Here is a 14,379-nt window from a genome sequence, read left to right as displayed (position 1 = left end):
AGGACAAGTCTTTGACGACGGTCTGATGGCAAATTGGTTGCGGGTGGGTTTCAAATATTGAAAAATTAACGCCAATGGTTCAATTTCAACAAGACTTTTGTCCAGTGAAGGGTAATGGTGGACAAGTTTTGATTTGGGGACGCGTTGTGCTAGAGTGATGAATGCGGTGATGTGGTGATGTGGTAATGCGCGTTGCGGTTGAGCAGAGAGCGAAAAAGAGCGAGGAAAGACAAGTGACATCTTAGTACCGTGTTAAGCATAGTGCGATTTCAATATACACGGTGTGTCTTTCCACTACCGGTATAGGTTGGGTCGCGCTTTCTTTCTCCAATTTTACGAGTACATGGCTCGTCATACGAACTTGCTTCTCGATATATTCCTCAATGCCGAAGGATGTATGAGTACACATACTCATTAAGACGTGCAAGAGGGCGGGGAAGGGACGATGGACCCTGTGATACAAACTATCGGAAAGACCTCTGTAGTACCACTATGCCAGCCACGCTTACGGTAGGAGGAACCGACCTATCGTGTCGTGTCATGGTCGTAATCAAAACCTTGTACAAAATATTTGCTTGTTCCGATTTTTCCAGTTTTCGGTCTGTCTTTACAGTCCTCCTGCTTTCACCAAAGGTAAGGTACCTTAAGGTACCCATATAGGAGCGTGTGTACCGTTGACTTGGGTCTTCAAGCAACACGTACTCCGTACCTTACTTGAGGAATACGAGTGAAGGGAGTAACTTGCTCTCCTCGTCAGTGACACACGACTTCCGCCGCCTTTGACTCACCTTCTCGCCTCGTCCACATGTTGTCCAATCTTTCTCTCCTCCCTTACCTTACCGTAGGTTAATAACAGCACCAGCAACAACAGCAGAAATTCACCATGTCGTCGTCCACGAAACTTACCGGCCAGGCCCTCCTCTCTCATACCATACAGACGACCCCAATCATCGACCACCATGCTCATCCCATCTTACAACCAGACTCCGTCCCCCGCTATCCCCTGCTCTCCATTACCACCGAGGCGAATGGGGACGCTATTCATGCCTCCCTCACCAGTCTCTCTCATCTCCGCGCCGTCAAGCAGCTGGCCAAGGTCCTCCAATGCGCCCCGACCTGGGAGTCCGTAGTGAACGCCATTGAGCAGAGACGCCTTCATGACTACGACCAATGGGTCCGCCAATGCCTGGCCGGCATCGAGACCATCTTGGTCGATGACGGCCTCGTACCGAGCGACGATGAGTACGAGCTTTACCCGTACGACTACTTTGATGGCCTCGTCCCGACCCCGGCCACGAGGGTTTTACGCCTTGAGAAGATCGCCGCCGACATCATCAACGCCCACTGTCCCGAGCAGGTCTCTGGTCGGAAGACCACCGAGGACGTGGCCAAGGCCTTCGATGAGGTCATCGAGGAGTTCGACATGACCATTCTGAGGGCCATCTCGAAACCAGAAATCGTCGCCTTCAAGTCCGTCATCTGCTACCGCACGGGTCTCGCCATATCTCGCAAGCCCGATGCCGCCGCTGCCAGGGCCGACTTTGACAACATCTACCGTACCCACACCCAGGGCACCGACAAGGAATTCACCCGGCTCGAACACCGCGGTCTCAACGAGTTTCTCGTCCACAGACTGGCTTCCATTATCCAGAACGCCGAGGGCCTACACAAGAAACCCATCCAGTTCCATACCGGCCTAGGCGATAACGACATTACCCTCTCGAAAGCTTCGCCCGCCCACCTGCAAGACTTCATCCGGGAGTATCCCACCGTCCCTATTGTTCTCCTCCACGCGAGCTACCCTTATACCCGTGAGGCAGGCTATCTTGCCTCTGTCTATGCCAACGTCTATGCCGATATTGGCGAGATCTTCCCCTGTCTGAGCCAAGATGGCCAGGAGACCGCCCTCCGTCAAATCCTCGAGCTCTGTCCCTGGTCCAAGATTCTGTGGAGTACCGACGGTCACTATTTCCCCGAGACCTACTTGTTGGCCGTTCTCCAGATCAGGGAGGCTTTGGGAAAGGTCCTGGGTGAATACGCTCGTAAACATCACATCACTTGGCACGAGGCTAGCGAGCTCGTCCGCCGTGTTCTCTTCCTCAACGCCAACCATCTTTACAGTCTCGGCCTGCCCCTGCGGTCACTCGATGATTCCGGCAACCACCTCCACCTCCGAAATACCACCGGCGCCAGCGATCTGGAAACCCTGGAAGCCTTCCTTGAAGGGAAGCCTGAGCCGTATTTCCTCCGCATCTACTGGAACGACCTCACCGCCATGCCGAGGTTGCGAGCCATCCCCTTACAACGCGTCTTGTCCGACCTACGAGAAGACGATAACTTCTCCGTCGGCATCACCAAGGCGTCGCTAGGCCTTCTTCAGAACGATGTCATTATCCCGGGCGTTGCGGCCACTGGGGAATACCGTCTCCATCCCGACTTCTCATCCTTGGTCGTGGGACCCAGTCCCCGACACGTAACCACCTTCGGTGACTTCCGCGAGCAAGACGGTTCACACGTACCTCTGTGCCCGCGTTCGCTCTTACAGCGCCTCCTCGACCTGGCCTCTCGGCAACGTCTAACCTTCCAAGTGGGCTTTGAGATTGAGCTCGTGCTCTTCCAGCGGGTGAGGGAGGATGTCACGGCCCAGCAGACCTACGCCGTGATCGACAACGACGGCCACGCCTGGTCCGTCTCCCGGATGATGGACCACCCACTCGTCGAGCAGGTCATCGAGCCCGCCATCGCAGCCCTCGCCGACCAGGGCATTCTTGTCGAGCAGTTCCACCCGGAGAGCGCCCCTGGCCAATTTGAGATCGTCCTACCCAGCTATCCGCCTCTTCAGGCCGTCGATACCCTCATCCATGCCCGCAACGTCATCTCGGGCTTCGCCAATCAAGCAGGCGTGAGAATGTCTCTCCACCCGAAGCCCTTCGCCACCACCTGCGGCAACGCCTCCCACGCCCACATTTCCATAACTTCCCCCGGAGGGGACCGTCCGGAGACGTACGAACCCTTCTACGCCGGCATCCTGCGTCATCTCCCGGCCGTCTGCGCCTTCACATACAGCAACCCGGCGAGCTACGATCGGCTCCGAGACAGCACGTGGGCCGGCGGCCGTTGGGTCGCATGGGGTACGCAGAACCGCGAGACGCCCCTGCGCAAGGTCGAGGGGAGTCATTGGGAGGTCAAGTGCATCGACGGCTTGGCCAACCCTTACCTTGCTCTGTCTGCCGTCCTGGGTGCGGGCTTGCTGGGCGTACAGGACGAGGAGCGTCTCGTATGGGGAGATTGCGAGGTCGACCCTGCCACCCTGACGGACAACGATCGAGCAGAACTCAACGTCGAGAGATTGCTGCCGCCTTCCCTGGAGGTGGCACTCGGCGAGCTGGGGCGGGACGAAGAACTGGCAGCGCTGTTAGGAGAGGAGCTGGTGGAAAGATATGCCGCAATCAAGGAGGCGGAGATTAGCTTTCTCGCGACACTGTCGGCGGAAGACCGTCGACAGTGGATCCTTGCGCGGTACTAAAATGATGACACACAGCTGATGGATAGCTAGATTGGACACCTTTGATCTTGGGTGGAAAAAGAGCTGATTCTTTTTTTTTTTATGGTATTGGGTCACACTTAAATTTCTGTGGCTGGTATGGGACGGAGAAAGCTTGAAATATGAAATGAGACGCCAAGGCCAAGGACAGAGAAAAGAATCGCTTCCATGCGTTTTTTTGTGCCCTGTTCAGTCGAAAGTGATTTTCGTTCCTGTAGGCTTGGCCGCAGTACCCGTCAACCGTGCCACCATCAGATCTTCCTGCACCTTGAGCTCCCTGGCTGGTGCCGGTCTTGTCTTGGCCTTGTGCTCAGGCTCGACATCGCCAGCATGCCCATTCGTAGCCTGCGCCGACTGTTGCTTCCCCGTCTTCTGCTGCGGTCGCTTCACAGCGTCCTTGCCATAACGCTTCTTGTACCGCGTCTGGTCGTCCTCGGCCAGCTCGATCTTCAAGTTGCGTCCCATGATGCGGTTGACCCACCACTTCCTCATCTTGGGCTGCTTCTTGTTCTCCTTGCCCTTCTTTTCCTTTTTTGCCTTGTCGTCACCTTCCTCTTCCTCTTTCTCTTTCTCTTCCTTTCCATATTCTTCTTCTTCTTCTTCTTCTTTTTCCTCCTCCTCATTATCATCATCCGCGTCCTTGGTAACAAAGTCATCCTCCGTCTCCGTCTCCTCCTTGATCTTCACGAACCCCTTGACAGCCCACTCGGCCGCCTCCGGCTCGCGGAACATGACCCATCCGTACCCCTTGCACTTGCCCGAGTCCTCAAACGTCGCGATCTTGACCCAGTCGATGTCGCCGCACTTTTCAAAATTAGAACGGACGTCTTCCTCCGTGGTAGCGAAGCCCAGGTTCCCGACGAAGATCTTCCGGCTGGTCGGTTTCTTCGCCTGGGGCGGGTTTTTCTGGTCGCCACCACCGTCGGCGTTCGCCTCCTTCTTGGGCCGCCCTTCGTACGAGGAGGCGTCCTTGATGAGGAGCTTGCGATGCCGCAGCTCGTTCTCCGTGAGGGCGATGGCGGCGACTTTGGAGCCCACGTCGGTAAAGTCCACGTACGCGAACCCCTTGTTCGTCTTGGTGCCTTGCCAGCCGACGTGCTTGGTCGTCGTGGGCATGTGGACCCGCGTGATGGACTCTGCGGTGATGGCGCCGCCGGCGTTGTCGACGAGCCACTTTTGCATTTCGGCGGGGGTGGCGTCGAAGGGGAGGTTGCCTACCCATACGCCGTGTTCGGAGCGGGTCGCCGCGGCATCCTTCTTCTTCGTCGTCGTCGTCGTCGTCTTCTTCTTCGTCTTCGGTTCCCCGTTTTGCTCCGCCTCGGAGTCTGAGGCGCCGTCCTTGCTCTTGGATTTGGACCCTTCGTTTTCGTCGTCGCTGGTCGGTTTGGGCGGTAGGGTCTTGCCCTTCTTGAGCGCGCGGCGGGCGCGCTTGGAGGGCGGTTCTGGTGCCTTTAGGTCGACTTCGAGTTCTTCCAGCTCTGCCTTGCGTTTCTTGGACGCCGAGGTGGTGTCTGGCGACATTGGCTCGGACGGCCGTTCAGAATCTGAGCTGGACATGTTTGGAATGTGGTGTTGGCTCGGTGAATTGCTGGGGATCAGAGTGGCTTTTCGCGAAACCTCTTGCACTTGACCCTCAGAAGCTATGAAGAGGTGGGATTTTTTTCTTCTCTTTTTTTTTCGCTTCCGCAACTGGTATCCGTACAGATAAGAATTGATATCGATAAGCAATTGGTCTGTGGATTAGCTAAGGTACTCGATAAGAGATAACAGTCAACACGCTTATCGACATGGATCCTCTGATTCGACCGGTCCGAGCCGACGGTCCCTCACGTGGGACCAACCCACGATGTGGAGTGAAACATTGTGTACCACTGTAACGTCGTCGAGGAGGGATATTTCGTGTTGTGTACAGGTATCACGGTATCTCAGATCAACTGATTCTTCCTCCTTTGTCAAAGTCCCCAAAGCCTTATTCTGCCTCAACAGTCTTAGAGCTACCCGATTCGGTCCCGCCTCCACAGCCCACCATGCCCCTCCCCGACTTCACATCAACAACCCTCTTCCCCCCGTTCGTCTCATTACCTCTTGAATCCGATGCTCCCGGCCAGTCATCTTCGCCGTCACCATCTTCAACCGACCTCCCTTCCTACGCCGAATCGAACCCCCCACCATCCTCATCCTCGCACCCGACATCGCCAACACCCCAAACAGCCCCTCCGCCGTCATACTCGTCCACGACAACGACGAGCACGCACTTCCTCCTCGCGCAGGTGAAGCAGAACATGACCATCACGAAGCCGACTCTCGTGGTTACGGACCGCCAAGGCACCGACTTCGCCATCACGTTCGAGGACCGCGGCGTCGATCTCCGTCCCGTCAAGGCCGGGTGGACCGTCGTCGTGCCGGGGGCTGCGCGCGTTGCGCCGTCCGCAGAGGGGAAGCGGGGTTTCGTCCGCGTGCCCCAGGGCCGCGGCACGGGCGTGCATTACCTCCCCGCGTCGCTTGGGCGGGTTTTCGAAGTGGGGGCGCAGTTGAATGAGGTTGAGGCGCGGCAAGGGGGCCGTGATGGGGATGGGGATGGGGACGGCGCCGCCGAGGCGGAGGAGTGTGTGAGCTGCGGTGCGACTGAGGGAGAAGGGGGCGGGAAACTCATGAGGTGTACGGGCTGTAAGTGGGTTCGATACTGCAATAAGGTAAGTGAGCCCCCATCTAACACACATGCTACTTTGTCCTCTTCCGGGATAAGGAGAACCACGAGAAGAGTCTGTGGGTTTATTTTGGTCGTATTTCTGACATGTCTTCCTTTCCTCTGTGTCTGCTTAGGCTTGTCAGAAAAAAGACTGGGGTGAGGGCGGGCACAAGAACGATTGTAAGGTATTCAAGGCAATGGCTATTACATGGGGATCGTGAGGGTACCCATTTGCAGCCACGAATTTTCGCCGCCGAATGGAATGAGAGTGCATCCGATAGCTCGATTCTGGCCCACGCTCGGGCGATGAAATCGGACTAGGGCCATGTTTTACTCAATAATTAGATTACTGCTGGTAACATTGGACTTGGAGATCCCGCATTGGACGTTTTCCAGCGTACCTTGCAACAATAGTAAAGGCTGGCCTGGGGAATACGTATCGTATTCATCTGGAGCTACTTGTAAAGTGCATTGGTTTGTATTACATCATACATGGATCTCATAGTCAAGTATGAAACGCCGTACGGCAGGCGTACCCACTGCATAGATTCTTCAAGTGCATCTAAATTCCGGCTTGTCAAACCCACCCGCCTTGAATCAAGTTCGTAGTTATGCATGGTCGGAGCATCGGTGAACGTCGCTCCACCGAGGAAGCGAGCTGCCTAAAACATCATAATGCCTATTTCCATGAAACAGCCAAGTCGGGGCAATTTGGCAGAGTTATATGATGCATGGCCTCCTCTTCACAAACACTTTACCTGATACCCAGATATTCATCATCTTTGACGAAATCGCCACCCCGTAGGCACCCCCGAAGCCGTCCGTCAGCACTCGGGACATGGGGGTGTGTTTAGGAGCTTTCTGGTGGTGGGGGGTGTAGCCAGCCAGCCCTACGGGTGATGATCCGCTGTGGCGCAGGGGTAATCCCGGCACGGTGGGAGACAAGCGGCTGGAAAGCGGGGCCCCAACGGCTTACTCGCACATTGATTGGTGGCTTTCCCCGGTTCTATTTATGGGAGTGGCTGGGAAATTCTCCGTCGCCGTCGTTCCAAGCCCGATCACAGAGCTTCAGCTTCACTATTGTCGGCCCAAGGGGCGTGGATGGAGAAGTAAGTATATTTTCATCTGTATGGGTATACAGCTCTGTAAACTTTGATAATATTAGAGGTAAATGGGAACCCCAAGTGCCCCCGGGCTCATGCCTGTCTTCATGTGCCCAAGTCTAAATTCCAAGTCGTCCCAATCCTCTCGCCATGCCATGCAAATGCTATGCAACGTCGAATCGTCTCGACCAAAAAGGTGAGGAAAAAAAAAAGGAAAGAAAAAAAAAGGAAAGAAAAAAAAAGGAAAAAAAAAAAAAAAAAAAGGTGCCGTCTATCGTTCTATGATGCATATAATCCCACGCTCGGTTGCCAAATAAGGCTCTAAGACGGTGTATCGTCTTGCTGAAAAGTTCGTCATGTCTATAAAAAATGGGAATGGAATGGAGGAAGAAAAAGAAGAAGGGAAAAAAGGAGAAAAAAGAGAAAAAAGAGAAGAAAAAAAAGAAAAAAGGTCGTAATAGTAACAGCCGGCTCATACCGGTGGTAATGACGTGTGGACGTGTCGCTTTACAAGCCAGAGTCGTGCTTTGGGTAGACGGCCGTCGCCTCGTACTCGCGCCAGGCCGCGCAGTTGGGCTCAATCTCGTGAAGGTCGACAGTCTGCGCAATCTCCGAGGAGCGCTCCAGGAACTGCACGCTGAGGCCCTGGGAGACGTGCCAGGCGATGTGGCAGTGCATAAGGTGCACGCCCGGGTTATCCGTCCTCCAGGCGATGGCGATCCAGCTGCTCCCCGGCATCTGCACCACGTCGCGGCGCGTCGGGTTGTCGAAGTTGAGGAGGTCAGTGTGGTTGGCCGGGTCGAACTCGCCGGCGCCCACGCCGAGGAGCATGGTGTCGTGGCCGTGCAGGTGCATCGGGTGCGGCATGCGGCTGCCGTTCTCGATGATCCACCAGGTCCACACGTTGGCTTCTTCGACCTCGATGACGTTGGCCTGGCGGGGCCACGAGTAGTTGCCCTCGCGCACGTATTCCAGGATGGGCCTCCCCCACTCGATGTCGATGTCCGAGTCGTTTATCTTCCACCGGTAGACCGACTTCTCGCCGTAGGGTTGCAGCGTCACGGCGACGTCGAGGTAGTTCTTGTGCGCGAGGAAGTCGTCGCGGGGCGCGCTCTTGGGCACCACGGGCACGAGGTCGGTCTCGTCGGCGCAGCCCGCGTCGACCGGGGCGCCGGGGTCGGTGGGGAGCTCGTCCTCGGGGGCCCCCTCGTAGCTGAAGATGGCGGCCGGGTGGTCGATGACGGTGGTGCCGCACATGCCGCTGGAGGCCAGGGTGGCGTTGAACCAGTAGTTGCCAATCTCCTGGTCAGCCTCGATGATGACGTCGTAACGCTGGCCGGTGGTCATGAAGAGAGTGTCCTTCTCGACGGGCTCGATGGGGACGAAGTCGGCGGCAATGACGGTGAACTTGTGGCCTACGAGAGACAGGGTGAAGGTGTTGTCGACGGAGGGGTTGACCAGGCGGAGGAGATGCTTCTTGCCCGGGGTCAGAACCGTCTTGGCGTACCGACCGCCACCCTCGGCATTGACGTGGGTGCCGTTGAAAAGGACGTTGTCGCTGTCGGGGGGAGGTCCGTGGTCGCTGAACTGAGAGGCCCGCTCGAGACGGTCGGCGGTGTCGTAGTACCAGTCGGTGATGGGGTAGGGGCCAAGGTCGACATCATAGTTCGCCGAGGCGGGGCCGTTGATCTTGAGCATGCCCACCACGCCGTTACCGTACTGAGCGCTGAAGTGAGAGTGGTACCAGCCCGTGCCGTATTGGCGCATCAGGAATTTGTAGGTCCTGGTAGTGCCGGGGGGGATAGGGCACTCGGTGCAGCCGTTGGCGCCGTCCATGGTGTTGGTATATTTCTGCCAAATGCCATGCCAGTGAAGCGAAGTACTGGGTCAAGTTAGTCAGGGGAAGCATTGGGAGGGGCGAAAGGGGGTAGGGGATTCAGGGAAGCGGCGTACCCGTTATGCTGAAGGTTGTTGGTGACGTGAATCTCGACTTCGTCGCCCCAGTCCGCTTCGATGGTCGGGCCAGGAAATCCGCCGTTGATGAGCATGACAGGCTTGGCGACACCATCGGCGCCGTCCCAGCTGGTGACGTTGGTAATGCTCAGGTTATACTAAAGCCCGGTCAGAAAACACGTACGTTGTGCGGAATCCATGCACTGATGCCCGGCAAACGGAATAGGAAACATGAGCGGCTACTTACAGTCCTGGTGACATTAGTAATTGGAACTTCTTCCTCGAAGTTGGTGTGAATATCCCAGCCGGGTGTCCAGCACGACCTATCCTCGGGGCTGTTGAAGCAGGGCTTGACGCAGCTGCGCTTCTTATGTCGGGTGGTGCTGGTCCTGCTGGAAAGAGGGTTGGCAACGACGGTGCTGGCCATCAAGCCAGCCACGAGGCTGGTCATGAACCACTTGAGGCCCATGATTAGGAATGGTAGGGAGAAAGAGATGGAGGAGGCAGACAAGTGAGGAGTGGAGTGGAAGGGGGAGGGGGAGAAGTTGGTTGGTGATGATCCTGAAGTCTGCACGATAAAGCTGGGGTCGACCACGAGGTTATATACCAGGAGAGGTGGTGATATGACAGTGATTTTCCCATGCCCTTCGAAAGGACGGTTTACAAGTTGAAGGATGTGAGGCTCGGACAAGGCCGGTGCGCTCTGACGGTGCAAAGGCCCACGCGGATCTTGGCCGGCTCTGGTGTGGCTTCGAGAAGATTGTCGATGCAACGCCGTGACCGCGGGGGAGAGAGGGGGGGTGTAGCGGTTGAAGTTGATATACCTACACGCCCTGCCATGACATGTACAGGCATCGGGATCCAATGGACCCCTGTCGCGAGACTGGGGTGAATGCCGCCGGCCGACAGGTCAGTGATGATCCTCCGCATGTCGACGCAGTGCAGTCATTGGACGAAGCACTGAGTAAACCCTGGGAATCTCTTCTCCCAACAGGCCGGAAACGAAACGACCCAGAAACACGAGGTCCCGCGCCGCCGCGTGGCAGAAACGAGACGCAAGTATTCGGATTGTATGGATAAGACGAGCCAGAGATGAACACTGCCTTAGTGCTCATGATCCTTTGGTTAAGCGAACAACGTATCCGTAGAGCAGTGAGCGGCGGTTGAGCACTCAGCCACTCGGCTGGCTGCCCTAAATAACTGGAAACACATCGGACCGTCAAATGAATATGGTGAATACTATCAGCGGGTCTGATGGAGAGGGCAGTTCGTCCTTCGAACACTCCCAAAGGGCATCTGACGGGAGAGAATACATCGGACATGACATGCCTGGACAGTCGAACAATGCCTTGACTATCGCCAGCTTGAGCGTAGCCGAGCCGAAGCAAGAAAAGCAAGAAAACAACAAGCCAGAACCCCAGAACCCCAGGACTCGGAGATTCGACACGGCACGGAGGAGAACGAATGCATGTCGGGGAAGACATTCGGACGTTTCTGGGTGAGAATGGGTGGCTCGTGTTGTTGAGTTAGGGTCTTGGAAGACTCTTGGAGACGAGACGAGACGAGACGAGATGTTTGGGGGCAGGTCGACGTCACGCTTGTCCTAGTCGGTTGTTACTATGCAGGGAGCGGTCAACGGCCCTGCCAGAGTCAGCCGGTGGTCGAGAGCGCTTCACGGGTCGTGTGTCTTCAGTGACTCTCTCTCTCTCTCTCTCTCTCTCTCTCTCTCTCTCTCTCTCTCCCCTCTGCTTTGCACCCAGCAACTAGGTCGGTTATCTGGTTTCGGTGAGCCACGCGTACGGCATAACCAAGAGCCAAATAGAGAAGGTCGATCTACGATCCTAGAACACGGGACAGAGGCAGAGTGAGGAGAGGAAAGGGGGTGTGTCCGCATCAATGTGACATGGGAGGCCCTGGTGTGCTGAATGCTAAGACGGGGAGATGTGAAGAAGAAGATGAAGAAGAAAAAGAAAAAGAGGACGGGGCAGTGGAGGCACCCAACACAAAGTTCCCTCCTCGCAGGCGCAAGCCACACTTCGAACTGCTGGTGGCCAATGATACGACAGAACGTCCGGTAGCGTCTATTTTGGAGGCTAGTGCGTTGGCTGATGACGTTTTGATAGGCAGACATTTGTGGCCAAGTCGTGTGGCCCAGCTTTGAGCTAACCAAATAAGGTACGTAACAAGTAGGTACCGGTACGTACATAAGGTACTTAGTAATTTCCTGTCTTAGTAAGATCGCATGCTCACGCATCCCGCAATGCTCGAAAATGCCAAGTCGCCCTTCCTTCAACCTCACACGGCGCTCTGCCGCCCATGCTCGGAGATCTCGAGGTGCGGCCTCGCACCTGCTGGCACTACACGTAAGTACTAGCACTGCTGCTAGCACACACTGCCCAGAAAGCACTCTTGCATCGCTAATCTTTACCTTTTGCACCTCTCGTCTCGGACCACCCACTACAACTTACAATGTCCGCCGGGTGCCGTGTCTTGGCCTCCCTCCCGCCTCCGGCTCTTGCTCAACTCACCTCGTCCCCAAGACGGGGTATTCGCGCTGAAATCTTCCTTGTCGTTCGCTACTCACTTTTACCAAAGCCGGACTTCCATTGGACACTGGATACTAACCAACTACCACTACCGATAGGGGATGCGGGCAGCTGCAGCACTGCAGCACTGCAACCCTTCACATCCTTCGATCTTGTCCCGTCCGCCTCCTCCTCTTGCTCCCAGCACGCCCGGAGCTGACCCGCCGCTGCCAATCCCACGTGGGTTCAGGCTTTCCGATCGCTGTCCCTGTGGCGATCAATCTATCGCTGAGGGGTCTTGCAATCCAACTCCCCTGCCATCTCGAAAGCTGCATCATGCATCATCTCATGCATGGAATGGATCTTTTGCGATTTCGCAAAATTCCACACGGTTCGCAACGGAACAACGTTCCTCAACCCACGTGAGATAAGGTCTGTCTGTGCATGCCACGATCGATTCGATCCTCACGCATTTTCTTTCCGCCACCCATATCGCCCCCGTTTCGATCGGATGGATACACGTACTTCTTCCGTCCTGACAGAGTTCGGTATACGTTGTATGGCCGGCGTCAAACGTCAATTGCTTGACAACGAACTAGGGAAGGTCATCTGTCCGTCTGCTTAGCAGAGTTCAGCTTCATTCCGCGTCAACCTGAGGGGATGTAGGATGGGGTTGAGCACTTTATGCGAGTGTCTGTATCTACCAGGTATCTACCACCGCGGACAGGTAAGTATTGGATCGAGCTTTGTCTGCCCTTGTTCCCTTTACCCATTGCCCAGAGCACACCCACGCACCCCCGACATACGATGCTGCCGACCTGGGCCGCTTGTGCCGCCTCAAACCTCCATCTTTACGGTGGCGTCCGTTGGTGACGGGCAATGGATGTGCCGAGTCACACCAGGGCTGCCAGCCAGTCTTTCACCATGTTCCGCCTAATCAAGTCAACAACAATTCGAGGCAGAAACATGCTTATCATATATGAATGCGACATTTTATTCATTGCTGCGGGGATCTAAAAGAAAGGGGGAGAGACAAAAAAAAAAGGGGGGGGGGGGGAGGGGAGGTATTGAACCCAGCTATCATTTGAGTTGAAAGTGCTTACCTGTCTGTATAATACACACACTACACACAGTGTATCGGGGAACGAGGAGACCGAAGCGACCGAGTTTTGCCAGCAAGTCCCCGGTTTTCGCTTGTCCCTCGTCTAGTCCAGTCCTCAGTCGAGAAGTTGGCCCGACATCAGATCGTCCTCTTGTGCTTGTGAGCCGGGTTCAGTTTCTTTCCGTAGAAAACACGACCACCCAGGGCCTGTTTCTGACCTTCCATGGCGTCCCAATGCAAGGTCATCATCAGCGGAGCCACCACCAGGTCGTGGACGTTCGAATCAAATCCGTCATAGCTCAGCCTGAGGTAGTTACGGGCGGCCAGCAACCCGTGCAAGACCCAGTAGGCGCTGCGTCCGAGCACGGTGGTGTCTTCCGGCAGCTGCATCCGCACGCTCTTGGGGAGGACGGGGAGGTCCCAGATCTGATTCGGCCAGCGGGTCCGGACTCTGTCGTGGATGCAGTGCGCCAGGAAAATATTCATCTCCCAGGCGCAGCAGTACGCCAAGTTCAGCAAGACCAGCTGCCGCTGTATGCGCTTGACCTTTTCGAGGGCTCTTTTCCGCCGTCTGTCCATCAACCGGTTCAGCTCCTCGGGGGTATGGTGGTTGAGGCCCCGGTATCCGTCGTTGACCTCCCACTCGCCCGGGTGGGTGCGCATTTGGTTCCTGATGGCCTCTAGTTTGTTCCACGTCATGGCGTAGCGCAGGTCCAACCTGTACTGCATCTCTTGGAGACTTTGCTGCACGCACATGATGGTGAAGACGACGACGAAGGCGCATGTCTCCGAGGTCGACGGGTCGGGCGCCACCATGATATCGAGACACGGGCCCACGTCGGGAAAGATTCGAGCGAGTATGAAAGACGGCACGAACTCGCCTAGCACGCAGGCGATCCAATCCATCCCGCGGTTGAAGAGGTCGCGTTGCCCCCGATTCTCGAATTGGAACCGGTTCTCGAAGAAAATGAGCACAAAGCTGATGACCGTGGACCGTAGGGTGCCGCGGATTATGCCGCCCAAGCAGGCCACGACGGGTACCCAAAAGATTCCATGGAAAACCCCATTGAAGAGGTCTTTGGCGATAGTTGTTACCAAGGGGAACAATGCCATGTCTTTTTTTGTTTTGTAGCTGAATAATGAGCACTTACTGTATAGATTTGCTTGAAAGTGTTTCTTTGGGTCGTAATTGTCGTGATTGTTCTCGGTATCGGTGATGTTGTTTCTGTTGAATATCGTGACTGAGCATGTTGTGTGAAGCGCGCCTCCATTCACACCTTGGAGTTGGCTATCCATCATATTTAATATCCCGGAGCTGCGAGGGCATGACAGGATGCAGTTATATTGATATCGAATAGCTTTGTTGGTATGCCTTTGTATGGTGGTGAATAAAGAGTGATGTTTTCTCATGGGATAACATTGCGATGTTGTTCACAAGTGTTCAACAATAAGGGAAAGCGCAT

At 55.6% G+C, this 14,379-nt stretch overlaps 6 protein-coding genes across 6 annotated transcripts; 3 read left to right on the top strand and 3 right to left on the bottom strand.

Moving 5' to 3' along the window:
• The first annotated feature begins 597 nt into the window (after window positions 1-597).
• Window positions 598-3,697, top strand: SODALDRAFT_330951 (glutamine synthetase). The gene has a single exon (XM_028611333.1). The coding sequence runs from the start codon at window positions 884-886 to the stop codon at window positions 3,524-3,526; it is 2,643 nt and encodes an 880-aa protein (XP_028469036.1). The 5' UTR covers window positions 598-883; the 3' UTR covers window positions 3,527-3,697.
• On the bottom strand, window positions 3,388-5,224 carry SODALDRAFT_330950 (hypothetical protein). The gene has a single exon (XM_028611332.1). The coding sequence runs from the start codon at window positions 5,099-5,101 to the stop codon at window positions 3,734-3,736; it is 1,368 nt and encodes a 455-aa protein (XP_028469035.1). The 5' UTR covers window positions 5,102-5,224; the 3' UTR covers window positions 3,388-3,733.
• A 214-nt stretch (window positions 5,225-5,438) lies between these two features.
• SODALDRAFT_330949 (hypothetical protein) lies at window positions 5,439-6,613 on the top strand. Its single transcript, XM_028611331.1, has 2 exons — window positions 5,439-6,237; window positions 6,368-6,613. Exons 1-2 carry the CDS (start codon window positions 5,572-5,574, stop codon window positions 6,452-6,454), a joined length of 753 nt encoding a protein of 250 aa, XP_028469034.1. The 5' UTR covers window positions 5,439-5,571; the 3' UTR covers window positions 6,455-6,613.
• Window positions 6,614-7,602: 989 nt separating this feature from the next.
• On the bottom strand, window positions 7,603-9,834 carry SODALDRAFT_343276 (laccase). Its single transcript, XM_028613117.1, has 3 exons — window positions 9,537-9,834; window positions 9,290-9,447; window positions 7,603-9,218 (listed from the first exon to the last, which is right to left on the bottom strand). The coding sequence occupies exons 1-3, from the start codon at window positions 9,756-9,758 to the stop codon at window positions 7,844-7,846; spliced, it is 1,755 nt and encodes a 584-aa protein (XP_028469033.1). The 5' UTR covers window positions 9,759-9,834; the 3' UTR covers window positions 7,603-7,843.
• A 255-nt stretch (window positions 9,835-10,089) lies between these two features.
• SODALDRAFT_376925 (hypothetical protein) lies at window positions 10,090-12,876 on the top strand. Its single transcript, XM_028614864.1, has 13 exons — window positions 10,090-10,198; window positions 10,284-10,359; window positions 10,627-10,787; window positions 10,875-10,970; window positions 11,057-11,116; window positions 11,200-11,205; window positions 11,298-11,385; window positions 11,568-11,652; window positions 11,690-11,860; window positions 11,934-12,236; window positions 12,414-12,460; window positions 12,595-12,643; window positions 12,717-12,876. Exons 1-13 carry the CDS (start codon window positions 10,133-10,135, stop codon window positions 12,829-12,831), a joined length of 1,323 nt encoding a protein of 440 aa, XP_028469032.1. The 5' UTR covers window positions 10,090-10,132; the 3' UTR covers window positions 12,832-12,876.
• SODALDRAFT_330944 (hypothetical protein) lies at window positions 12,860-14,112 on the bottom strand. The gene has a single exon (XM_028611330.1). The coding sequence runs from the start codon at window positions 14,027-14,029 to the stop codon at window positions 13,055-13,057; it is 975 nt and encodes a 324-aa protein (XP_028469031.1). The 5' UTR covers window positions 14,030-14,112; the 3' UTR covers window positions 12,860-13,054.
• Between the last annotated feature and the right edge of the window lie 267 nt (window positions 14,113-14,379).

Source organism: Sodiomyces alkalinus (genome assembly GCF_003711515.1).
Source record: "Sodiomyces alkalinus F11 unplaced genomic scaffold SODALscaffold_2, whole genome shotgun sequence".
NCBI classification, from domain to species: Eukaryota; Fungi; Ascomycota; class Sordariomycetes; order Glomerellales; family Plectosphaerellaceae; genus Sodiomyces; species Sodiomyces alkalinus.
Note: the sequence above shows the minus strand (reverse complement) of the source record. Positions and strands in the feature narration are given on the sequence as shown.